The following is a 27,412-nucleotide window of genomic DNA, read 5'->3' on the forward strand; positions in this document are numbered from 1 at the left end:
AATGTCTCAGTATATTAATTGCAACTAAGAAATTAGCCTTTAAGGACTGAAAAGCTGTACAGTGCAGTGTGGTTTGATCTGATAGACATCCTTGTGAGTTGAGTGGTGGGAACCTGGTGACCATTCTGATAAACCCTGTTTAAGACCTTCACAAGCCTGCATTGATTCTTCCTATGTGCAGGCTTAGATTGCAGAAAATTAGTCCAAAACACAAATCAGTGTAATCTTTATTTCTCTTTAAAATAGTGGAAAGTATCCCTTAATTTCAGTTTTAGAGGACAAGAGAAAAACAAAACCAACAAAACCAAACCCCAAACTACCGAAGCCAGACTGTGAATTAGCATCTCATTTTCTAATGGGCACCATTGGGTACATTTAACTTCGTTAGTACTGCTTGTGCTTGTGTTACCCTAAAACTTAATAATAAAATCAGGAGGATGTCTACAAGCAGACCAGTGCTGCTTCCATTTCAATTTGGTTTTACTTTGTTTTCCCTCATACAGTATGAGTATCACGCTCCTCTTCTCTGCAAAACTGCAGATCTCCTGATGCAAGAGGAGGGATAACACAGATTTACTTCCTCTCTGTTTGAAAGAAATGGGTTCATCCATGGAGGTGTTTCTTGATACACGGATCCAGGATGCATCATGCTCAGGACCCTGACATGATCTTTTATGTTTTTTAATTAACTCATAAATTCAAAGGAATCAGTTAAGTTTATTTCAAATAGATAAAAACAGCCTCCGACTTTTGGATTTCATTATTCTGTAGTAACAGTAAAAATAGATGGAAATGCTGCTTTTGTGGAATTCAGAGCTCAGGCCTTCTTGGTTTCATTTCCACTGCACAGGCTCCATTTTTTTTTCTTCCTCACCTTTGGCTGTAAAGGCTAAGTGCCTGCTTCTGATCAGTGGATTTCACCTCGTTTGGATGAGCCCAGCTTCATCCAGGTATTGATCCAAAGCATTACAGCAGAATAAGCTGCTATTATCACAACTCTTATTTACTGTATAAATGGGAGGAGAAGTGAGGCTCAAATACCAGTTTTATCTTGTGAAGTTTAAATATCCTTTGATTAATGCATTTCTTCTTTTTTTGCTTTCATCTCAATCATCAGAAAATGATCTTAATGGTAAAGAAAATAATTTTTGCAAACAGGTTTTATTCTGTTATGTGTGAAGCTCTGATATTTCAATATTGCAAATGGCAAGTACAGAATATTAGCCAAAATACATCTGATTTACTTGCATTTTTCAATAAGTAAACAACACAAAGAGGCAAGGGTTATCTCTTGCTAAGCTTTTAATGTGCCATGAGATCATGTTCAGTCTCTATTGAAAACTGCCAGAAAGAGTCATTTGTAAATTGTTGTCAGGAGAATGTACTGAAAAACTTTCCAGGTGATTGCAGGAAATATTCAGAGTCTGAGCCCTGGCTATAACAAAACACATTGCAGTCAGTAATCTCTCACCTGAGAGACTCTTCTTTTTTCTCTTTGCAATGGTTAGGATTTAAGTTTTGTCCAGCAGATGGCAAAAATGAGCAGAAATAATTTCTTCCAAGTCCTCTTGGTCCAGAGAGGGGAGGAGGCATGGGGAACACCGTTTTATCTTGTGTTTTGCCACTGTGATTGAGTTATTAGAATGGTGATGTAGAGGTGGATCGTCAGGTATGCTGAAGCTGTGCTAGATGCCAGATAGGGTTGTTTTGTAGCAGGCTTGCTTATACTAATTGAGTTTCTCTAGCAAATCAGGCTCCTTGGAAAAAGGCCAAAGGCTTTTCATAATTGTATTGACAAGAAAATGAATATGATAAATGGTGTTCATTCAGCTGAGACAAGATTTATAGTTTTCCTCTGGCAAGGGATGAAGAGAAAATACTTACAATAATAGTAAAATTTGTTTTAAAGTTGTATTAGGTGATATCTCAAAAGACTTCATTAAAATATTTCCAAATCTTTTAAGCAGCTTCAGGTGTTAAGTAGAGCACCTTCCCAAAGCATCCGGTAATGAAAGGTGGAGGAGAACAGCACACAAACAAACAAACAAAACAACCCACCCCCCCAAAACCCTGGATATGAAAGTCATTTATTCTTCCTGAAATATTGATATGTCAAGCTGTCAATGATGATTCCAGTGCCAGAGCTTTGGGAAGTTTATTTGCCTTTTGTATTCACAGTGTGTGCTCTGTGGACTTTGTAGGTCAGCCCTGAGCAGGCAGGTGCGGCCTGAGCAAACCTGTACTCAGCGTGAGCAGAATCACAACCTGCCTTGCTTAATGATGCTGATTCTCCTTATACCTTTCACCCAGCTGCTCACTTCCAGTCTGCCTGGATGGGATGTTGAAAGTTTAATCTGTTTTCTTCCATACTAATACCAGACTGCAGCCGTAGGTCCTCAGTCTTTCAGTCAAGATACGTCCATGGTGATTCCATGGTGAGTTCAAGGTAATGTCCACTTTGTTGTTCTTTTTCAGTGTGTGTTTCTTACAGTTAGGTGGCAACCCATCAACAGTCCTTCCTGTGTTCCCCCCAGCATTTAATGCCTTCTGTTGTCTGCAAAAGAAAAAGGTTGCAAGAAGAAAGTGGGTTGCAGGAATTACATCATTAAGTTGACTCAGAGTTGATGTCAGCTGGGTAGCACATGGTGGATATGCCTGAGTGCATGAAGTTGGCTGCCTAAGTAAGAATGCTTGTGTGTCTAGATGCATAGCTGCTGAGTTTATAGAGAAGTCATCTGCCACTGAGATGTTGGACCTAATGGTCATTTAGAAGTTCCAGCTGGCCTAGATATTTGAGTGTCTGATGGTATGCTGCCTCAGATGTGGCCCACTAAAAGAAGCAAATAAACACAGGTGCAGCAATATAGGTAGCTTGTTCCAAATAGTTCTGGTTTTAAAGAGCTAAAATTTAAAGTTTATTTTAAGATTTCAGGGTAAGGTGAAAACTTGCAAGAACCAAGCAAACAGATATATGTAGCAACTGACATGTCCTAATCACAGGAGATCACATTTTCTTGTGAAACAAGACTACCTGATCTACCTGATGAGTAATCTGTTTGTAATAGCTGTTCTTGTCAGTTGCGTTCATTCAGACCTCAGTGCCATATTTTGCAGTTTGAATTCCTTTGAGCTTGAACTCAGTGGTGAGGTCAAGTTCACAATTTAGGCAGATTCCTTAAAAATTGTGATTAAGAACACCTGAAAAGAATACTCTGTTTAAAACCAATTTATTTCACTTTAGTTGATTTGTAAAAGAAATAACAAATTACCAAAGCTCTTCTGTTGACCCTAGCTTTTACAAAATTTGGTTATAGTCTCCAGTCTTTCCTCATCAGTGAATATGGACTCAAGGCTTAAGTTTTTACATTTTAGTTGTAGGGTTTGGCTCTCAAGTTGCTCTCTTGACCATGAAATCTGAATAGGCAGTTGTTTTCTACCCCATGAGATTCCACAGTGGGGACCTGCACCATTGCACCATCTCTCTTTCATGCACATGGGGCTACTGTGAAGGCTGAGGAAGAGGCATGACTTAATAGATGTAATAGCACAGCTCAGTTCTATATCTTACATGACATCTGCATGTTGAGCATATTGACCATTCTCCATTGAGAATGAGCTGGGCTGGAAGCCCACATCAGACAAAGCAGAGCTGGCGTTGGTGAATTTTTAAAGGTGTGAGATGGCATGGATCACCTGTGCCTGCTTCAAGGTTATTTTGGGTGAGTGAGATTTGAATTCAAGTCCTAGCTTGCTACTGGATAACTCACCCTGTTTGGTTGGTTTGATTTTAAACTGTAAAGAACCCCACAAAGGAGTGACAAAGAAGGTCTAAAAGTATATTTTACATGTCAAGGTCTTCTGCTACATATAGTTTATGCCTGCAGTGCCTCAAGCAGCTGGCAGCAAAGTGCAGAAGTCTTGAGATGCCTCAGACAGACAGCAGTAGCCAGAATGCCTTCCATCTGTCTGCACAGCACTGTCATTCATCAGCACGGCTGTGCCTGACAGCGTCAGCCTCCACCAGAAGAGCTGGATTGAGCTGAGCCAGAGCTGTGTCTACATATCCTAGGCACACGTAAACCTTTATGTATTTTAGGCTTTTATTTTACAATCCCATGTTGAGCACTTGGCCTGTATTCTACTTTGTAAGATTCACAGTAGTTGCCTTTATTGTCTGAATAGGCAATAGCCTTTTCCTAATAATAGTCTCTGTTTCTCCTGTGGTTAAATAAAGCAGAATTATATGACATGAAACAGAGTTAAAAATGAAACATAAGTTTATTATTAAACAAAACCACCAAGTAGATTAGCTAGATCATGTTTTATTAGCAAACTGTATAGTTAAAATCTCTTGGTTCAGTGTAAAATAACTGTTTAATTCTTTGCCAAGCAAGCTGTGCTACCTCATTTCCATTTACCAGTCTGCAGTCTTATCCAAATAAACTCTTTCTTTCAGCATGTTTGGAAAACTGGTGGGCAGCTCTGTATCAAATCCTTTCATGAAATACCTGAACACAGTCAGGAACTCCTTTTAGTTTCATTACAGAGCCTGCTATACTTGGGGTTTTTTTTTCTGTACTGGATTCTTCGAAATCCTGCTTTAAAAGAACTGATCCCTTCTGGGTGATAATGAGCAAAAAGTTCTCCTGAAAGAATTCTTGGGAATCTAACTTTGCTGGTCTCCCCCCTCACAGCTTGACTGAATTCTCTTCCTGAGTGCTCTGCAAGCAATTTCAGGCAATCCTCAAGTGTTTATATAGCAAATACAATTTACATGAGGTGACGGTGAAACATGGGGGCCAGGGTGTGCTTTATATGTAGATTTGTGGGGGTTTTAAATCAAATTGCCATTTATGACTGTTGTCATTCCCTGAAAACTCATTTTATATATGTACTTGCAGGTTAGCTTCACTTACACCAACTGCCTTCATTTCCTTTATCACAGCTCTGGTCCATCAACTCTTTCCCAGTTAACCATTAACATTTCCAAAGGATTTAGACTTCTAAGCAGAGACTTGCTGAAGTTTATAGGTCCTGGCAGTGCCTCTGTGAGAATGACAGGGTCTGTATGTGGCTCACCCACTGATGGTGAGCTACAGTCTCAGGGAAAGTTCACAGGCTCATGGATTGCATTTGGTTGGGGGGGACACTCAAAGGTCATCTTGTCCAACACCTCCCCCCATTCAACAGGGACACTTCCAACTAGATCAGACTGCCCAGGGCCACATCAAGTCTGATCTTGAATGTCTTCAAGGATGGGGCCTCAACCACAACTCTGGGCAACCTGTTCCAGTATGTCACCACTCTCATTATGAAGAGCTTCTTCCTGGTGTCCAATTTAAATCTACCCTGCTCCAGTTTCAAAACGTCGCCCCTTGGTCTGTCTCCACAGGGCCTTCTAAACAGTCCTTCTCCAGCCTTCCTGTAGGTCCCCTTCAGATGGTGAAATGCAGCTCTAAGGTCTCCTCAGAGCTTTCTTTTCTCCAGGCAGAACAGCCCCAGTTCTTTCAGGCTGTCTTCTTAGGACAGGTGCTCCAGCCCTCCAGGTTGTTTTTCGAGACATCATTTTGTCTGTGTACTCCTTAACTGATTTTGGTGAAGATACCCTGCCTACATGTCTGTCCTGCAACGAGCTATCGAACTGTGGTACCAGGAACCTGCCTGCACAACCCCCATCTTAAAGCTGATGGCAGAATTTATGCAGAACAGGTAAGCGACATATGACATCAGAGTAGCAATGAATACTGCCCTGGTATGCAGTCTGTGCCATCTGGTTTATATTTTGCTTAGCCTCATGCTGTCTGACCTGCACTGTATGACTGCTGCCTTTGGGTTTTGGACCAGAGTGGACAAGCAGAGCTCAGATTTCAGGGTCACTGTGGTTTTCTACCAAAATGAGCGATGTTAAAAATCAACTGATAAGGATTGATTACAGGAATACATGTGAGAGGCCACTGTGACTTTATATTCACTGTTAGCTGAAATGTGTGTTTTAACCAAGGATAAATGTTGGTTCTAACTATCCAAAAACTGTCTTTTGTCAAGGCTTGCTGCAGACTGAATGTTGCCTTAATCCAAGCAGCTTACTTACATAGGTGCCTGTAAAATCACACCTGCCTTAGAGTTCCTTTTGCAGCTCAACTCTTTTATCCAGTACCAATCCATTTCAATGGATTACCTTTGTAGCATTCTTCTGAACTGTATACAGGCATAAAAGGTGTTCACCTGCCACTGAAAGCTGTGTAGGTACTGTCAGGTCAACTTGGCTGGTTAAAATATTTTCGACATAGAATTGTTTCTTTGGCAACTCATGGAGATAACCACAGCTGTGTACTGAAAGCCAGAATTAGGCTATCAAATACCTGTACTTCGTTGTCAGCAAATGGGGATTTTGGTTTCGGATGGAATCCATTGCAACTTTCTTTTTCAATGACCCTCTGAATATTTTTTGCTGTTATTTTTTTAGGTCACAACGTTTAAATTTCGATGTCTCATCTCCAAATGGAATTCTTCTCTTTAGAGAAGCTAGCAAAATGATTTGTACCTATGGTAGGTATCCAGTAATGTTTTCCTCTGTAGTGTAGTTCTTTGCCTGTCTTGTGATATAAAAATGCTGTTAGTTCATAGTGCTGAACACCAGTAGGTTTGTGGAATAGGTAGCAGGACTGTCAGGTGCTGCAGCCAGTGTCATGCTTTTGTGGAATGCAGACCTTTAGACCTCACTGACTTTCACAGTTGAGGGCCCATTTCTGTAGCATTGTTGCTTGCATCTCTCTTTCAATTTGAGCCCCTGCCTTCTAACAACTCTAAATGTTTCAGTGAAGATAGAGATACTCAGGAGGTGTTCGATCTAGGCTACTGATTGATAGATGTGGGTTGATTTTATGTATTCAAATTATATTTCAGCCATTCCAAAACATATGAGAACCAAACCAGCTTTGCCCTAGAGCACTGTTAAAAGTGTTTATAATAAGTTGCTCCATTTTACTACTCCCACTCATGCATGCAACTGCAACAGGTCTTTGACACCAGCAGTTTATATTACACTCCAATTCTGTAGGTTACAGTTTTGCTTTCTAAATATTTTGAAAGGAACATTACCAAGTTTTTTGTAGAACAGCTTCATTTGTAGTTTGTGTAAACAGGAAAACTACTTATTTCTTTTAAAGAAAGAAACTGTGTGCATCATGTTTGCTTTTACTGCCTTCAAGTTGTATTTTGAGTCAGGAAACTGTTACATTACTGCCTGAGTATTAAAAAAATAACAAACCAAAAAAACCAACAAAACTTCAGATGTAATTTTGCATTTGATCTGCAGGGCATGGAAACAGTATATGCAGAATGCATAAAGCATTTACTTATGACAGAAAAAAAGTACAGCCAAGTAACTCTCACTCCCTGCAGAATCATTTTGCCATTCAAATACCCCATGCAGTCAGCTAGCCCAATATTTTTCACCTAACTTCTTAAGTAAATTTGATAGAACAATTAAGCTAAATAAAAAATAAGGCTTTCCATCTACAAAAAAAAAAAAAGCTGAACTTTTAGATTTTACTGCTCAGTTTCTGTTAGCCTTTCTGCTTAATTGCTGTATGCTTTCTTTTATTTCAAAAAAGCAGATACCTGTACTTATGATGATGCTTCAGCCCTAACTGTGTTATGGCACCGGATTCCACTGCAGTTGTGTTTTCTTTCTGAGTATTTTCATTGCTTCCATTCAGCCTTTCCCATCCTTTCTGCACTTGGGAAACCCCTGTCCTATTATCTGGCATCCATTCATTTCAGTCTGTAGATTTGTAGAATAGTTTAGGTTGAATGGAACCTTCAAGACTATCCAGTTTCAGCCCCTTTCCATGGGCAGAGACATTTTCTATGAGTCCAAGTTGCTCAAGGCCTTATCCAACCTGGCCTTGAACACCTCCAGAGAGAGAGCATCCATGACTTCACTGGGCATCCACTATGTCATCACCCTAACTGTAAAACATTTCTTCCAAATATCCAGTATGTGTCTGCCCTCCTCAAGCTTAAAGCCACTGCCCCTTATCCTGTCACTACAAGTGCTTGTAGAAAGTCCCTCCCTGGCTTTTCTCTAGGTCCCTTTCAGGGACTGGAAGGCTGCTCTAAGGTCTACCCAGAGCCTTCTCCTCTCCAGACTGGGCTTCTTTCCAGGCTGAACAAGCCCAACTCTCTCAGCCTCTTCCCATAGCAGAGGTGCCTCAGCCCTCTAATCATCTTCATGGCCCTCCTCTGGACCTGGTCCAGTAGTTCCATGTCCTTCTTGTCCTGGAGGCACCAGAACTGGACACAGTACTCCAGGTAGAGTACCACAAGAGTGGAGTAAAGGGGCAGAATAACTTTCCTCATCCTTCTGGTCACACTGCTCTTGATGTAGTCCAGGACACAGTCAGCTTATGTTTGCATCCAGTTTCTAAACCTTCTTGAGTAATCCACACTGGTTGGTTTCAGCCTGCTTCATTCTTAATTCATGTCTAAAAAACACTCTGTAAAGAAACCTTTTGCTTTCAGTTGCAGTTTATATTGTGTGTGTGCAAAGTTCATTAAGTTCTCAGCCCCAAAGCATTGGTAGCTCTCGCACATAAGGACCAGACAACATTTCTGGCTCATGCTAGAATTTAATTATGCAATGTAAAAGGAAATTCTAGGACAGTGCAGATCAAAGACATAAAACTAAGTAGTGGAGCCATAAAGCCTGTGGAAGCCCTTGTCTAAGCATGTTGTCTGCTTTGTTACATTGTGTGAACAACACTTGGAGGTGTGTGGCATATACCTGGAGATTGTTGCCATAGAAAGAAGTAAAACAACCATAGGAGCTTTTTCTTGTGTTCTTCCTAACTGTGCTCCTGATGACGTTTTGCTCAACACAGAGGCAAGAGGAGAACTGTTCTTCATGTCCTCCAAAAGAAAACCTTTAAATCACCTATCAATTAAAAATGGAGGAAGGGGGTAGACATGGGAGAAAGCCTTTACTCAGTTACATGTATGGGCTGGGTTGTTTTCATTTTGCTTTCCATGTTATGCATGTTATCACCCATGTCTGAAATCTTTCTACTACTTCAGACACTTAGAGGAGTCGCTTAGGTTTTGTTTTCTGTGTGTGGTTGCCAACACTTACTGCAGGGCTGGACTCACTGCAGAGTCACTATAAAAGCCCTCCTGGTGTGATGGGCTGTGCTGGCCACTGAGAGCAGAGAGCTCACATAATCCAGCTGGCTCAGCTTGGGCACAGATGGGCACCACTGGCCTGGCCATCCCCGTGGCTCAGCTGTGGACACTGGAATAAACATCCCAGATCAGCACTATTTCACCCTGCTACAGCTACTTCTGAAGTGGCCACTGGCTTAGGGTCTGGGAAAGTTTTGCTGCATGCTATAAGTATTTTAAGATACTACAATTAATCAGCTTTGAATAATTTCTGTTAATGTTTTCAACTTTTAGCACCAATTACTGGTTTATGAGATTTCCATTCCAGTGTACAGAAAGATAAAACTCTTCTGGAAATGTGTTGTAAGGATTCATTACTTTAGTTCTGTATGATCTTTTGAGCATACAAATTCCTATAAAATTCTGATATTAAGGGATTTTTGCATTAATTTCAAATCCTTTTCTGAAAATCTTTAATAATTGTGCTTCTAAGGAAAACTTTAGTCCATGATACTCTGAGGGGTGTTTTAAGCATATATAGACTTGGCAGATACATGGGGAAAAATAAACAAGTAAAGCAAGTGATGGTCTTAAAACTCACTTTGGAGCCATATTTCCAGCCCCACAACCTGCAGAAATTGTGTGGTTCAGTTAACAGAATGAACCTGTACCTGCCTTCTAAACAGTGGGTTCTGTTTTCATCTTTGCTGCTCTACCACTACTGCATTCTGAAAATAGTTGAGATTCTCAAATTCAGCATGATTTTACAGCTGAAGCATTAGAGAAAAAAAAAAAAAACAGAAGATGCACAGTAAATGTCAAGAGATGCCAACAGATAGTATATGCTCATTTATCTTACTAAGCCAGCCCAGCCTCTTGTATGTGCCTGCAGCTTTGAGTAAGCTCCTCAAAGCTGATAAAAAAACCCACCTGAAACTCAAGACAGATGTGATTGAAATCCAAACTGTAATAATTGCCTTTTTAACCTGAGAGAATCACCAAGTGATGACATGAGACAGAGGGGGACAGTTAGGAGCCAGACATGTCTTTCCTTCATCACACTGCCCGAGTGGGAAGATCCTTGCTTTTAGTCTTGGCTTTAGTTAATCTGTTGACTAAGTTGCCATAAACAATGCCCAGCCTCCTCCTGTCCCTAAGAAGCTCTTTATCACGTGGAGACCTGGCTGTGTTCACTCCTCTTGGCAACCTCTGTCTGAACACCAGGCTTCCAGTTCTGCTTGTCACCGCTCTTCACGCCATGCTTTTGACAGTGAGTGCTTCCTTTTCCATAGCCCAGCAGCTCTCCAGGGAAGGACTTGCTGCTTCCTCTCCTGCAGGCAGTATAGCCTGGCCTGGTAGCTCCACTTCCTTAACAAGAATAACATGCAAACAATAAGTGAAAATATGGCCTAATGTTGGCCATAGTCCCACTTACAAGTGACATTTGAATTTGTTTTAGAAGAGGATTTTTCCACTTGGTCTCTCACATGTAATGGCAGACAGAAAATGCCAGCAGAAGTGTGATTTTCAGAAGTTGCACCTGCACCAGGCTAAGCAGGAAAATTTCCAGTTATGACTGTAGTCCACTGGCAGTCTTCCTGCTACATAAATGTATAGTTATGTAAAATTGTGATCTGAAATAAGCCTTTGTCCTATCAACACTTGGACAAGGAATTAGTACCTGAAAAGAGGTGGCATCAGTGATCCTCCTCACCAACATCAGAGCACAGTGGGTTTTCCTAAGTTTGGCCTACACTGCACAAAGCAGTTCTGGATAACAGACAGATGCTTTGCAAATGCAGCCTTCTGCAGGCAGTGAAAATCATCTAGAATGTACATGTGGATGTGCTTTGTGTAAAACCTCTGCTGCTGGTTGCACAGGAATAGCTTTGAAACAAGCATTAGGTAACCTGGCTTGTTGCTTTCTTTCTATCTTCTGTGATGTTCATTTATGTTTGAAAGATACCTTCGTTTACTGTCTATATGTACTGTAAGGTCTGTGCTTGGGCTGAAAACCAAAGCAAGAGGAAAAGGGTAGAACTGCCTTCTGAGGTGTATCTGGAATCTCTTCAGTTCTAAAGCACATTCTCTTCTTTAGACTGGCACATCAAAAGAAATGTGGCCAGCAGATCAGATGGATGATTCTGCCACTCTGCTCTGGTGAGACCTCACCTGGAGTGCTGTATCCAGCTATGGGGCCCCCAACGAAAGAGAGACATGGACCTGCGGGAGCAGATCCAGAGGAGGGCACCTGTCCTATGAAGGCAGGCTGGGAGAGCTGAGACTGTTCATCCTGGAGAAGAGGAGGCTCCAGGGGGACCTTATTGCTGCATTTCATTATTTGAAGGGGACCTGCAAGAAGGCTGGAGAAGGACTGTTCAGAAGGGCCTGTGGTGATAGGACAAGAGGCAATGATTTGAAACTGGTGTAGGATAGATTCAGGTTGGGTATCAGGAGAAAGTTCTTTACAATGAGGGTGGTGGAATATTGGAACAGGTTGCCCAGAGACGTGGTTGAGACCCTGTCCCTGGAGACATTCAGGATTAGGCTTGATGTGGTCATGGGCAGCCTGCTGTACCTGGAGATGTCCCTGCTGAGTGCAGGGGGCTGGACAAGATGATCTTTGTGGGTCCCTTCCAACCCAGTGCAATCTGTAAATACAGTGACTTCATATATTTGAGTGCAGAGCAAAAAAACTCCAAAATGCCTATCGCTAAGATATGCTAAGCATCCTCAGCTGTCAGTGAATAGAATTGAGAATATGAATTGTTTGTTGGTTTAAACATTAGCACCTCAACCAGTGCTTACTTCTGCTTAACAGATCCAGCTTTGTGATGAAGGTAGCACAGCTGTGTCCTGTCTTTCTGCTCATTTATCGCTGCTACTGATAACAGTGCTGAAGGCTAAGATGTCTTTACAAATGTTGTGTGTTCAGAAGATGCAAAGCCTGGCCTAGGATGCAAAAAGCACTTAGATAGCCAATTATCCTTGTTAGGCCTCTCCAGCTGCTTGGCAAGGGGTGTTGTGGCTTGTCCATTATTATGGCTAGAGCCACTCTGACGGAGTGAGAGAGTGATTTAAAATAAACAGCTGAGAGGAGACAATTGAAAGGAGTTGGAATAGCCAAGTCCACCATTCTTCATCCCCAATATATTTCACTTTTAATTCTGTATGTACAACTCTCCTTACTGTGTGCTTTTGAACTCCCAGTTGTACAGGAGCGATGTTTCAGTGCGTCTCAGGACCATCTATTTTTGTTCTGTGGTTTCTTTACATTTTAGTAAACCTCTTCCCTTTTGTTATGGGAGCCTGACATAAAAATAATACTCTCAATATGCTGTTTTTATTTATCTACATTCTGTCATGATATACTTTGATGTAAGTTTTTAATTTTGCTTCAGCTTTCAGCTGTTGTAGCAGTTACTGCTCAAGGTCAGCAATGAGGTTAGCCACAGTAGCACAAAACAATTTCCTGTGCTCACAGCCCAGGTAGCATTTGGATGTGGATTAAATTTTACCACATTTTCCAGTAGCCAGACACAATTATTTCTAATGAGCTTTAAATTGCTTCCATAACATGTATTTCAAAACTTAGTGTGGTGATCCATTCAGTGCCAGCAACTTTCAAAGATAACAGCTCTTCCTCAGAATTTTGGTTAAACTGATTCTTGCTTTATAACAGGTATTTCTGATCAGCATCTTGGCTTCCAAGAAGAGTGCTCTCTGGCCTCTCCTCTCTGTTGTGGCAGAGGTTCCAGAATGTATTGCTCTTCGTTACAAACTTAGATTTCATATTCTGTTTCTTTTGACAAATTAGTCTTGGAGCTGTGCATGCCCACTGTGCTGATTGGAGAGGTTTTATGCATGATTTGTTGTTGTGGAAGCTTTAAAAAAATCAGTTTTGGAGGCTTGCTCTCATCTTTATGATGCATGTTTTCCTTTTTTTTTTGTTTTCTCTGTATGTCCACTTCTTTATCCTGCCCTAGCATTCTGAGTGCCTGAGTGCCAAGCATACATTGCAACCCAGCTTTATGGGGCAGTGGTGAATAATAAAATAGGAAAGGGGAAATGGCAAACCCCACTTTCTCTCTATAAACATGATAAGTTTTTGCAACCTTTGTTTCATCTCACCCAAGTCTTTTTTTTTTTTTTCTATCTTCATCTAATTCACACATGTTAAAAGATGGTTTAGTTGTATTATTATACATAGAGCTTATTGGACTGAAATCTAGAACAAGCCCTGCTTAAATGAAACTCAGCCATAAGGAAATCATTTTTGTATTATAGATTCTACTGTAAAAGCAATTAAGGAGGAGAACTGAAAGGAAAGCTGCCTGTCCTGACATGCTCCCGCATCTAGGAGGGAGTGAGGGAATGAGCTGTGCAAAGAGCTCTGGTGCATATTGCCTGTGGGATTCTGAGGCATGGTGATGTTATCTGCGGTCAGAGCAGCCCAGTTGGCTTTTGCTGCCTTTGTATTCCCTCTCTGCATATGCACGCTTCTCCTTCCAGCTCCTTTGTTTCTGTAGTAAGGAGTCTTTGGGTAATGAAATGCTTAAATTGTCAGCCAGCTTCAAGCCCTTATTTTGTATTTAGCAGTTTTGCCCAATACTTTAAAACCCCTTTTCTTATTCCTGTCAGAATTTTGTATCACCTCTGAGGCTTGGAGAGTTTCAACTCGCAAGTGAAATGCCAAATGCATGACAAAATGTTGCATTAAAGGAAATTGTTGAGAATTTTGAAAGTCTGTATATTTTAAGATTGCATGATACAATTTCTCACATATAAAACCAAAATTGGTGCACGTTGGATTATTTTTTTAATGTGATTTTTTTAATTCAGTCCTAACACTGAAACTTCTCTGATTGGACTCCGCAGAGTTTTTATTTTGACAGGAGATACCAATTTCAAACACAGGTTTTAGATTCAGCATGTCAAAGGTTGCTTTTGTCTTGATGTAACTTCTCTTAAATTGTTTATTTTAACAATAGAAGTTTGCACAATTGTGGTTTGGTTCTCCACTACAAGGATTATAAATGTAAGCATGCCCTCAGTAGCTGAGGAGTTGTTCTTGACCTGATTCCAAGTACCTCAGTAAATTAGTTTATGTTCAGTAGTATCCATGGTGTGTAAAAATATTCCCCTGAAGCTCCTGCTAAGTGTTACAAGTAGATCATTCTTTTTTTTTTTTATTTAGTCAGGCAAAGCACAGTACTTCATATTTTTTTCAATAACTAATGCTGCAACACTGGTCTTTGGTCTTGCTCTGCATCCCTTGGATCCTAGGCTGATGGCTCGGGGCACTGGTAACAGGCACCGCATGGTCTTTCACCTCTGCTGCTAATTGGAAATCCACTGCTCCCACTCTTAGGCCCTTTTAAAATGAGCCTGTGAACACAGACCAGTTCTCTGCGGACTCTCCACTTGCAAAAAGCAGCTTTTAATCTCACCCTAGGCCCAAATTTTTCTCAGAGTTTTCATTAGGAGGGATGGGCACTGAGTTCCTCTTATGCAGTGCCTGCCCGGGGGTGAGGCTTTGTGAGGGAGCAGAGTTGTGCCTTCCAGTGATGACTGCTTCCTGAAGATCAATGGACTTAAAGTTTTAATTATAGGGTGATAGAAGATTTTTGTAAGGTAATAAGAGCAATAATTCTATGCACTGCTGCGTAGATACCTCCTAGAATTGATGTGGCCAGGCTAAGGGATTCCAAGGGCTTTTCCACCTTTCCTCATCATCCATTTTTTCCATCCACTTCCAATTAATTTCCATATTAAATACATAATTGCCTTGCTGACAACTACAAAGCTCTTTCCATCTGTTGTTGTGTATTACACCAAGTACTTCAAGGAGCTGGAATTGCAGAATGTCATGCTTGGACAGCTCAGCTATAAATCCAAGGCTCCTGCTTGCCCGGATCCAGAACTTTGCTTACTTCCAAAGCCAGATATGTATTTGTGTTATTAAAGCAGAGCTTTTCAGAGAATGTAATAGTGGAGAAGAGCAAATAAGGTTAGTTCACAACACACTTACCTTAATGTCTTGGTTTGGCCTTAAGAATTATGCACCATTTCCTTAAGTGGCTTGCAAAAAGTGTGCTCCTTCCCACTGCAGCCCACAGACAGTTTTGTATTTCTCTTTTATTTGAAGTTCTCTGATCTTCTCAGTAACTAGACTATGTCTTGTCAAAAAGATTAATGCTAATTAAGATGATCTGGTAAAGGGGGCACTGTAGGAAGCTAAATAGAGTTCATCTTGGATTTTATGTAAATGTAATTTCTCAGCAATTACAACAACTTAACAACCAGGTACAGTAGAAGACGTTCTTCTTTCTCTGGGATTAGTTTCTCTGCAGTAGTAGTCACTAGAAATGGACCTTTTTCCCCAGTTACAGTGTTCATAACTAAAGCATTCAGGGTAATAGAAGAGCTCATATGACCGATTATAGTACAAAACCATGCTGTACTTTTAGTTAGAATAAGAAGAGTGTTTGGTTTTTACTGCAAGTGACCATCTTCCCTAGCTAAATACTCGATTCTTCTCCTCCCTTCCATAATTCTAGTGATGCCCTTCCAGCTTCCTACAGACCCCAGTTATTTCTTCTAGGCAATATCTGATCATACACCCAGTCTTTTTTTGTCAATCTGCTTTTACTTCACAACTTGACAGATGAATTGCCTTGTACTTGTTAGAAGTGCTAACAACATTCATGTTTTAAACAGTAACTTAGGCTTTTCCTTCGTTGCATCAACAAGTGAACGATCCTTCAATGCATTGATGTTTCGAAGCAAGGTTTTTCCCCCTCATTGACAGTAATAATAGCATTAAGGGAAAGAACTAAAATGAGACAAGTATGTGATTTTTAGGTGGAAATGTGCATGGGTAGAAAAGGAGAGCTGTGTAGAAACAGAACCAACTTAATATTAGCCCTCTATGCATATTAAACAGTACTGCACAACTGATGAGAGCTGTGTCATCTAGGGCAAGGTTTTAAAGGGCATTTTTTAAGCTGCCTATTAAGAAACTAAAATTGAGTTGTCATAACTGCACCTCAGTTTGAAACTGCAAATACTTAAAGCCCAGTTTACTCATTGCTCCTTGATCAAAGTTGGCATCATAGCCGCGACAGCTAGGTTAGACAGAAAGCTGATGGGCCGAGCTCTGTAGACTGTTGTGATTTTATTTGTAGGGATACTTGTCAAAATATACAGTGTTATTTTTCTATAGTTAAAATTACCAAGAGTGATGACTAGTAACACAGTGAACACCTGGCAAGTGGGGTTTGTGCAGGTCAGGCTTGTCAGATGGGGTCAACTTAGTAAGGCTGCTTCGTGGAAGAACTGAATCAGAGAATCATAGAATGGTTTGGGTTGCAAGCAATCTCCAAAGGTCATCCAATCTAACTCCCCTGCAGTGACAGGGGACATCAGGAAGCAGGGACATTCTCCACTAGATCAGGTTGCCCAGAGCCTTGTCTGGCCTGACCTTGGGTATTTCCAGGAATGGGGCCTCAACTACCTCCCTGGGCAACCTGTCCCAGTGTTCCACCACCCTCATGATAAAGAGCTTATTCCTAACATCCAATATAAATCTACTCTTCTCTACTGTGAAACCATTGCCTCTTGTCCTATCACTGCAGGTCTTTATTTAAACAGTCTCTTTACAGCCTTCTTGTAGGCTCCCTTCAGGTATTGGAAGTGTACTATGCTACTATTAGGCTCTTAGTCTGCAGTGTTCATTCTGCTGTTTTAGCTCACTTTTATGAATTAGTTCAGGTTAAAAATATGTCATGAAGGCAAACTAACTCTGGAGTGCTGTAAAGATGATCATTCAATTACTGGAAGATACTTATAAAACTTGGTAATGAGGCCTTGTGAATAATGAGATTTGTGCAGAGGATCGCAGTGGAATCTACTGCCCTTCTGCACAGTGGATCCTAAAGTCACCAGTGCCTGTCAATGGCACCAGCAAATATGTGCTGTTAGTTGCTCTTTTTACATACTAAACGTGAAGTTTAATTAAAAAGTCATTCCCGTCTGTGACTGGTAAATCAGAGGGGTTTGTAACGGGCAGATTTGTTTTCTGAGGGATGTATTTAGTGTAGACATACATCAGCAACCATCCCAAGAACTTGGTTGGACTTGATGATCTATGAGGTCTCTTCCAACCTTGGTGATACTGTGAAGAAACCATCAAGGTAATGGATCAAAAGTGGGCTTTGCTGCAGCATGAGAAGCCATAATCCCATGTGATGTGACTCCATTCAGATAAAAGAATTCACGATGATAGTCCCAGCCATGGTCTGGCTGCATGTCAATGGCAGGAATTCCAGAGTTGGTGTTTTAAATTTTGCAAACTACCTCCTTAGTGGCTTTTAAGCTCTAGTCTAAACTCACTTAACAGATCTTTTATATCAAGTGCAGAAACAATTTTTCTTCTGAATGGTAATGAAATAGTACAGACAACAAAATAAGTTTGGATAGTGCCATCAAAATAATGTAGATTTGCAGCTGCTTATGTAAGTCTCTTTCTTTCTTTTTATGAAAACAGGTAATCAGATCCTCTCTCTTGGGACTTTGTCAAAAGATCAGGTTTATCCGTTGAAACTCAAGGGCATTTCCATCTGTTACTCTGCACTCAAATCTGCCTTATGTGGAAATTATGTCAGCTTTGGCGTCTTCAAGTTGTACGGGGACAACCACTTTGACAATGTACTTCAGGCCTTTGTCAAAATGCTGCTTTCAGTATCCCACGGTGACTTGCTAGTAAGCAATTCCTTATCTTGGGAGTCTTTACGTGAAATATGGAATAACAGCGCCACAGGCTTGGTATTGTTATGAGACAGAGGGATCTAGAACAGCTCAAATACAGTTCAATGACTTGAATTTATTTATATAGTGATATTTAAACAACAGGTATGACTGAAGTGCCATGTGAAAGGGGAGTTTTCCAGAATATTGACTAGGTTTGTCATAGAAGAGAGAAAGACATTTTTTCCCCCCTTTCTAGACTTGCAAAGTCATTTAGGTTCTCTGCATGCACTGTAAAACATCCTCACATATTCAGCTACTCTTCAGTTAGTTTCAGTCTGCAAATTGTCACTGTGTACTCTCCATAAAATGTAAATTTTAATTATAAAGTACACTGTAGTCCCACTTCTCTGTGGAAAGACAACAGATCTTAGGAAGTATCAGCCTGAATTTGAACTGTGATGTTTTCTTCATGAGACTTTAGTTCAGATCTGTCATTTTCTTGCAGGAAGGAGGATAGTTAGGGATAGTTAAAGATGGTTAATACCCAGATTTATGCTTGCCACATAGAGTAAGCCCTTGGAACTGATAAGTTGCTCTCAATTAAAATCCATGTACTGGTTGTATAGTAAAGTGTGCACAGTTGGCACAATCCTGGCCATCCAACAGGTGCTCAAAATACCAGTGCTAAAGAGTAAGGTGCTGATTGGGCTGGGTTCAAGTAATTGCCCACACAAAACCTGTTCTGGGACCTCACTTAAGCACACACACAAAAAAAAAATCTGAGATGATTTGGGGAAATCTGCAGTAAATCTTCACAAGATTTCCTGCAGAAGGTAAGATGTGAGGATAGCCATGTCAGACTCACACCCTGCATAGAATGTTGTGCTGCTTTTACTAGGCTGACAACTGTGTAGCCTGATAGCATTGTTCTGTTTGGGGCCTTTGAGTGTATATTCTGTGGTACATTTGAACAGCTAAAATCTACTGATCACAAGAAAATATTCTGTCTCCATGACTATTCTGACTTAATGGGTAAATTAGAAAGTATCAGGTCATAAAATCTGTAAGATCACTCTCCTGTCATTTGTTGGCATTGTTAATACTAGTCAGTGGCAATATCTATGTTTTCTGTGGATGTCTGCTCTTTTTTTCAGCAATATCGAAAACTGAGCCAGTCTTACTACCCTCTTTTGGAGTGTCTGACCCAAGATCACATGAGCTTCATCACCAATTTAGAACCTCACACCCTAATCTATATTTTTACCTCAATATCTGAAGGACTTACTGCATTAGGTAAGAATTACTTTATGCTTGGCTAAAGAAAGAATTCAGATATTTGTCTGGTTAGGATTTTCAAAGAAGCACAGGGAAAAAATGAATGTCGGTGAAAGATGCTGGCTGTTGAATGTTTGAAGACTGTGACTGTTTTGGTTAATGGGGCTAAGTTATTCTAACATCTAACCTGTAGGTTTTTACAGATAGTATTTTTAAATTGTCTTTTCTTACAAGCCAGAATTGTTACATTTATTAATGTGCCTCCACTAGGACTGCACTGCAAAGTCATGCATTTGTTATTCAGACATGAAATGTATTAATATGTGTACAGGAATCTATGGGGTTTTGTTTTTATTTGATCAACATGACTGTTGTATAAATAATGCTTGTTCTGCACAGCTGTGATACAATTTGAGATATTTATCCAAGGAGAAAAGCAGCTCATTTTTCAGTACTTCCTGAATATGCTTTAGAGTAGAATTGGTGCCACACAAGCCTACTTTGGAGCAACAATAAAAACACAGCACACTGATTGCAGTTCATTTAGTTCTCTTACATGGTTTGATTTCTACTTTTTACCCAGATGATTGTCCAGACATTGGAGCTTGGGTTGGAAGCGTTGGTAGCCTAAAGTCATTTGGAATATGGAGAAGGAGATAGCACTTGGAGGTGGGGGAATAAGCATGCAGTTACATTCTGGTCTCCTAGGAATACCATGCATTTAGAAGTTTCTGTCTGAGAAGCTGTTCAAAACCTTAGAGTATTATTTATTGATTAAGGTGGGTATTAGGGAAAAAATAGGAACATAAAGATAGTGTGTAGAGATGTTACTGCATAACAGCCGATGTTTATCTTTACCGAGTGTCAGCCAAACCACACCAGAATGCCTGAATGCACCAAGACTTGCAAAGCACTTGTGAAGTCAAACATTCAGCAGGTTTTGCTGCAAGAGGGGAACCAATCTCAGAGAGAAAATGGGTAATGAACAGATAAGCAACACTAGTAAAGAAGTATGCAGGTCATTTTATTATTTAATGCTGAGATCCATCTTCTCCTAGATCCTTCAAGTGCTTTGCCACCTGTACAGTGTGCAGTACAGCAGCTCCTGCCTATAGGCTGGTGCTCCTGGGAGTCTGCCTGTTGATCCTTTGCAGATGGATATATTGGACTGAACTTCAGCTTGACTGACAGCTGTCAGTTTATCAGTCCCTGCTCCCATTCTCTGCTAGCAGTTCACATGGCATCCCCTCCATCTGAGATACTGGTTAATTCATTTTGATAATTCACTAGCATGCCAAGTTTAACCATCTCTTGGAAACTCAGTTTGAGTTTGGGAAAAAATACAGGGAAGGAAATACAGTGAAGGCAGATTGCATCCTAGGCTACATCCAAAGCAGCACGGCCAGCAGATCAAGAGAGGTGATTCTGCCACTCTGCTCTGGTGAGACTTCACCTGGAGTGCTGTGTGCAGCTCTGGGGCGCCCAACACAAGTGAGACATGGACCTGCTAGAACAAGTCATTGTGTTCACTTCCCTGATCATGTTTTTCCCTTTCTTTATTCCTGAGACTTCTAAATTCAAATCATTTTTTGGTCTTTAGGACTTGCTAAATCTAGATAGTAGACAAGGCCTGAAGAACCTGTCTGATGCTGACTCAGACTGGAGAAACCTATTTAGTGTCTGCCACTATCTTTCGAATCCTGATCATATTTTCTCTACATTTTCCACTTGTATTCTCCACCTTTCCAAAACACTTTCTGATTCTGTCTGCCCGTGCAGCCCCTAATCTTTGTGAATGTCTCTCTTACGTGAAGAGTAGTCAGCTGAAAAATGCTTCTTTTTTACCTTTTATGCTGAAGAGAGACATTGGTTATTTTGTTCTTGATATCATGCTTCTTAATACCATATGTATCAAGAACTGATACTGATGCCAGACATTGAAGTCCTCATTTGTGTAGTGAACTGCTTAATTTTCCATACTCTTCTACTGACGTTATCCAGATGAACTTCTCTTGAGTCAGTTCATAGCTCTTATTTCTTTTTAATCATCTCAAGAGTTAGTTATTGTTGTGTTTTCTTAATTCATTCTCCCAAGTGTCTTACCCCTTTTAAAATGTTGGTATTTGGGACATTACCAATTGTCAGACAGCGAAATACAAATTCCTTTCCTGTGTGTTACTTGGTCACATCCAGCCTTCTGCCCTTGGAAAATGGGTAAGTAGGTCCAAACGCTGCTTTTTTCACTGAATTGTTTCAGTGCTACTGGAACATTTCAGAATAGTAGGGCTCAGGGCTATGAGCCATCTGAGGGGAAATTGTGTTTTAAACTGATTAGAACATACAAGTCATTTTCAGAAATGTTTATAAAAATGAAATAGCTGTCTTTTTATTTTAAAAATTAAATACCAGGAGATCACTTCTCTTTCACAGAAAAAGAAAAAAAACCAAGTATCTGCCTTTTTTTCTCTATTTGCTCTATGTATGTGAAACCTTTGAGACTCTCATTGTTGTCAGCTGTAGGATAAACATTCTCCCAATCCTTGTTTCTGAGGATTGTTCATTCTGTTGCTGAGTAAATACTTTGCTTGATTCCAGGCTTTAGAAACCACTGTGAAAGAATCTGTATTCCTTCTGAAGCACCTAGCTGTAAATCAGCTGTAATGGAAGCCCTCATCTAAGCTTTTATTGTGAGGATAAACACTCCAATAGTTCTCTTCTAAAGTGTTTACCTGGCTTTTTCACAGCTGACTCAGTGGATCAGAGCCTTTTAATGTAGTCTGCCTGGCATGTTGTCACTAATCTCTGCAAAGCTTTTCTAATTCTCATATGATTAATAGTACAGTATGCTATTCATTGAGGAAAAAGTGAAACATTTTTTCTGTCTTGCTGCCTAATTTAGATGTTAAATTGATAAATCCATTTACTTTCTAGGTTTAGTCTCAAAGGCAAATAATGCCAGTATTGAACTGTAAGCAATTGATGGACAGGGAAAATACCACTTAACTCCTGCTCCTTTATGTGAAAAACTGAACAAATTTTTTTTTTCATACACAGAGATTCAGCAAAGTCACTGAACTGTTGAAAAATAATTCCCCTTCATCATGCTGCTGCTGTGTTGTTGAGACAGAAAGTCATTCTCAAGTTGTTAGGAGGGTTGTATTTATATATATATATATATGGATTTTACATACATATATATATGTGTGTAAAACCCAGGGAGGTTGTATCTTTTACATATATATATGTGGATTTTACATATATATATATATGTATTTTACATATATATATATATATGGAAAACCAGGGAGGTTGTATTTTATATATATACGGATTTTACATATATTTATATATGTAAAACCTAGGGAGATTGTATTTTATAGATATAGATATATGTATTTTGTTGTATTTTTTTATATATATATGTAAAACCCAGGGAGGTTGCATTTTATATATATATATATATAGATATATATATATGTAATGGGTTTTCCATATATATATACTCATATATATATGTAAAACCCCATGCACGACTTCCAGTTGAACTACAGTTGCCTATGTAAGGCAAAACCACAGAATTAAAAAGTGTCTAAAGTTAAGTGCCAAAACATTGAATGAATGCATACTGGTGAGGAAGCATCCAAAAGAATTAGATGGCTGTGATGGTGACTGCTGCCAGAGTCCCGTGCCCACCACCAGCACCTACCTCACCATCGAGTGAGCCCAGAATGCTCAGTTTGATGTGACAAGCCTGCCGACCTGTCATTGTGTCTGTGCTGACACACATGGAGCTGGGTTTGGGGTCTTAAGGACAGCTTATTTCTTTTGTGATCTTACTGACTAGTTGATAGGCAATAGAACTGAGCTGACCAGAAGGGAGAAACAGGATTTGACTGCCTTTTTCCTGATTATCATGAGAGTTCATCCCAGTTTCTTTTAGAATCTTCTCTTTATTCTCTCTTCACCCATTTCTTCTGTCCGTAGCCCAGAATGGGTAGCTCCGTGCTGCTCATTTGTTCTGTTTATTTGGCTGGCTGGCTTGTCTTGCTAAGATTTAGTGAGAACACTGTTCTGCTCCAGCACAAGGTTCCACATGCCCAGAAGAGTCATTCAAGGGAGTTTGCTTGACACTCCCTGTCTGTTATATCCTTGCAATCAAAAGGAAAAATGAGCATAGGGAAGCATATTTGATATATAGTTATGGGCAAATTTAAGAAGCTCTTAACACTCATATCAGATTCTCATGAGCAAATGATAGCATAGACCTGTCTGCTGTCCTGCTAAAATCACTTACTGTCGAATGTAAAATATCTGCTTGTACAGTATCAGCATGTTTAGAACTACTGCTCTTTTGTAAACTGATGATAGTGATTTACTTTGTATTATTCAATTTAAAAAGAAATAGAGTTAAGCACAGGTTTAGAAATACAGCAGAGCCCTCCGATGAAATATGTATTTTCAAATCTCTCACTTGTTATTGATGGTGATTCAATTCCATCATGAATTGCATTTCGAGTTTATACGCCAGACTGTTTTGGATGAAAACACAATGAGTGCCAGATTCTGCAGTCTTTACTTTGGCAAGACTCATAACTTCGACCTCAGCTTTGTTCTGGCAACGCATCTTAGCACCCTGCCCTGATGAATTCCATCCTTGGAAGCTCACAGATCCGGTGGAGACAGAGTTGAGATGCTTCAGCTCATTTCCGTGAGCTGTTATCAGCAGAAGTTGAGACAATCTAAGTCAGCTGGTTGCTTTGGAAGATCAAGTCTTAGGAGACCACTTGCCTTTGAATGCTGCTTTAGTGTTTTCTGCAAATCACTCTTAGTAAAATACAATTAGTTTTTAGATGCTGAAGGGTTAATAGTGTCAGCACAGAGCTTAAGGAGTTAAACAGACACAGATCAAAATACTTCAGTGTCTAGAGGGATGTGTTTAAATGAACACTGCAAGGTTGGCAGGCCTCCAAATTAGCCTAGTTTAAAGAATTCAAGGTACATTTAATTGGATCCTTCTAATCCCTTTTCCCTCAGAATGAGCATTTTAACAGTTTAATTCCTTTTGCAACCCCCACACATCCCTTACTCCAGTGGCCCATCTAAAACAAATACTGTGAACTATAAAAGGCCTAGACAAGTTCTAGCTGAAGTCAGTGCCAGTAGGATGGAGTCCTGAATGTTCCAAGCATTTGGATCTGATATTTGGAATTGCAGAATATCAGCTAGGGCTGCACCCAGCAGGTTAAACCACCACATGTTGTGAGGAGCTCCAGTTGGTGTCTGGAGCAACCAGCAATTTGCGTTGTGGCTCTGGGCAGGGCAGGAGGACAGAACCAAAGCTGGGAGGCAGCACAATTTTAAGTGTTGAAGTTACAGCCACTGCTCTTGGGGCCAAGGAGTACCTCGGGTGTAAGGCCAGAAGGAGATGACAGCTGGGCAGGGGAAGGGTTGCACCACTGTTCTCCAGAGGAAGATGCGAGGAGCGTGCACAAGAGCCAAGGGCCAGTGTGCTGTTCTCATGGTGCTGTATGGCAGTGAGCACAGACCTCTCACAGCAACAGCACAGCAGGCAGCACCCAGCAACAAAATCACTTCCATAAATCAGACAGCTGTACTTAACCCTGCAAATGGGTTTAAGCTTTTAATCTCTCTTGCTTACAGAAACAGTAAGTACAGGTAGGAAGTGGATTTTGCTTCTGCTTTTCAGCAGGATCCTCCTTTGCTGTCATGACATTCAGTTTTGGGGACTTTAATGTGAAGGTATTTGGTAGTGACTGCTGTTGTGTTGCCACCAGTCATGTTTAATGTACTTGAACCTACCTGACTTACTAGGTGCTAAGCAGAATGACTCACTGGCTGTTCTGTGGTCACCCTTGTGCCATGTTTAATGGCCCTTGATCATTGTTTGCCACCAGGCATAGATTGTAAGCTGTCTGGGGCCAGAGACACATTGTGAAACTCTACTTGAGAAAAGCCTGGACAACAGCTCTAGTTGATGCAACCTTCCCCTTCCAGTAAGCAGATCAAAACAGAATTTTAGTTTCCAGGAGTCAGGAGCCTTCTGAATGTAAAACTGATTACTAGCACAGTGTCAGCCCTCATTCTGCACTTCCCAGTGCATGGCAGTGCAGCTGCTTTCATACATTTGTGAATGAAGTTCACTGGAGTTCACAGGATCTTCAGTGTGTGGAAGAAGCACTCAGAAGCAAAGGTTTAATACCGCTATGTCTTAATAAAAGCAGTCTTCAAAGCTAGTCAGTTCCTCTATACAAAATAGTCTTGTCAATGTATCGATTAGCCTAATGTCAAAGAGATTATTAAAGTTGAGCTGAGTACTATAAAATGTCATTATTAATTATTCTTTCATGGAAATTATTTCAAAACTCTTTCATTTTCCACACAGATACAGTTGTCTCCTCCAGCTGTTGCACTAGTTTAGACTACATTGTCACTTACCTCTTCAAGCACCTTGCTAAAGAAGGCAAGAAGACTCTGAGATGTAGAGAGATTTCACAGGATGGACAGAGATTGCTTCATTTCATGCAGCAGAACCCAGAAGTTCTCCAGCAGGTGAAGTAGCAGGCTCTTCTGTGTGATATTATTACACTTCTTGAATTTTTCTGTTTTTTCTCAATTAATTCTTTTTGGTGACACTGAACACCAGAGTAGCACTGGCTATTTAGTAACAGGATAACCTTCCCTACACTGGTATGGAGCCCTGCATAGCTTCAGCTCATGACAACCAAAGATTGAAGATACTTTTGTTGCAGTAAAAAGTGTAGATGCTATAGTTGACTGTACAGTATCTTGGAATTTGGCGTTTCATTTTTGCTCCTAAAAAGAAGTGTGTAAGTTGGTCAATACATTCCTACAGATAAATGGGAAGGAAAGCTCTCTAAAGTAGTTTAGGAGGAAGGAAAAATTCTGGCGTTGAGCCACACATTTTGGTAATGAAATGTGTAAATTGAGTGGCTGTATGCTATTGAGTTTGAATATTTTATTTTGCAGTACGTGACTCAGTGGGATTTTTTCTGTTAAAGGTAAATACAATAGAAATTAAATCTCATGCTTCTGAAGGGAAGTGGCTGCTCTGCTGTTTAGGAGAGATTTCCCCTTCCTACTTCTGTCAGGCTTCTCACAGCCCAAGTACATTACAGAAGGATCAGGATGTTCATAGCTACTTAGTTCCACATTTGCTCTGTGCCACGTTCTCTCAAAATCTCATTAAGCTGTTTGAAAATACCTGTTTACAGGACTCTGCATTGCCAATACAGTTGCAAAGTTCTCATTTCAAGAGACATGTTTTGCAGGTCTGGAGGCTTTTAAGGAAAAGGGAAGTAAGTTACTAACAAAATGCAGATGATCAGTGTGGTCATCCTTGTGTTACCCTAATAGGCATGCTGCTGTTTGCAAAGAGCTTAGCATACAATCACCACAGTTACTGTTGTCGTTTGTTTACTATTCTAATTGAAGGGGGAAAGTAACTAATGGTAGCTAGTACATTCCTGGCAGTATATACCATATTGTGAGAGCATTAATGATGTTTATTATTGACATCATTATCCAAAGACAAATTTTCCCTTTGTCATATTACAAGTTCTTACATTTTTAACTGTACATTTTAACATCTTACATTTAACTAGGGAAACTAGCAGTGAAATCAGAGTGGGGGGCTGTGAGCTTGCTCAGTATTGCAGTGTGTGTGCAGTGATCTGAATGTGAAGAGCAGAACAGCAGCCTGGGCTCAGGACCTTCCCTGCATTTGTGGCAATCTTAATACCTTGTCTGCTAATAGGCAGTAATCTTTCATTTCACAGCATATGACCAGGCAGTGATCTGTCTTTATTAACTTCAGGTCCTGCAGAATACGTTATATTTATTTTGAATGCAGGCTTTCACGTACTCTTTTAAATATTAATGGCTGGTCTCCAGTAGTCAGCATAAATATGATTTGCATTAGCACTAGTCATATCATATTGAGTGCCTCTGATGTCAACTACTCAGTGTTCTAATACCTGACATCATCTCCCGAGGTCACTGACAACTTTGACCTTTATTCTCATGCACAGTTTCTGTAGTCTCAGAAGCTCTTTTTGAATTGATTTGAAATTTTGACTCTGCCCTTTATGAGGCAGTAAAATTGATAATTATTCAGATGGGAACTGAGCACTGAGTGAAAAATCAATTCCACCCGCTCTCTGCTGTGTATAAAATTACTTCTGAG

General features: G+C 40.3%; 1 protein-coding gene across 3 annotated transcripts in view; it reads left to right on the plus strand.

Moving 5' to 3' along the window:
• The window catches only part of RANBP17 (RAN binding protein 17), a 154,750-nt gene that overhangs the window by 104,713 nt on the left and 22,625 nt on the right, over nucleotides 1–27,412 (plus strand). For all 3 annotated transcript variants that reach the window (XR_010306378.1, XM_064161639.1, XM_064161640.1), the window contains 5 exons: nucleotides 5,602–5,709; nucleotides 6,467–6,549; nucleotides 17,711–17,925; nucleotides 19,068–19,206; nucleotides 25,592–25,758. Coding sequence is in view for 2 of the 3 variants with exons in the window: in XM_064161639.1 (XP_064017709.1) it covers nucleotides 5,602–5,709; nucleotides 6,467–6,549; nucleotides 17,711–17,925; nucleotides 19,068–19,206; nucleotides 25,592–25,758 (712 nt within the window). In the remaining variant the exon portion in view is untranslated. The remainder of the gene's footprint in view (nucleotides 1–5,601; nucleotides 5,710–6,466; nucleotides 6,550–17,710; nucleotides 17,926–19,067; nucleotides 19,207–25,591; nucleotides 25,759–27,412) is intronic.

This window comes from Pogoniulus pusillus, chromosome 22 (genome assembly GCF_015220805.1).
Source record: "Pogoniulus pusillus isolate bPogPus1 chromosome 22, bPogPus1.pri, whole genome shotgun sequence".
Lineage (NCBI taxonomy): Eukaryota > Metazoa > Chordata > Aves > Piciformes > Lybiidae > Pogoniulus > Pogoniulus pusillus.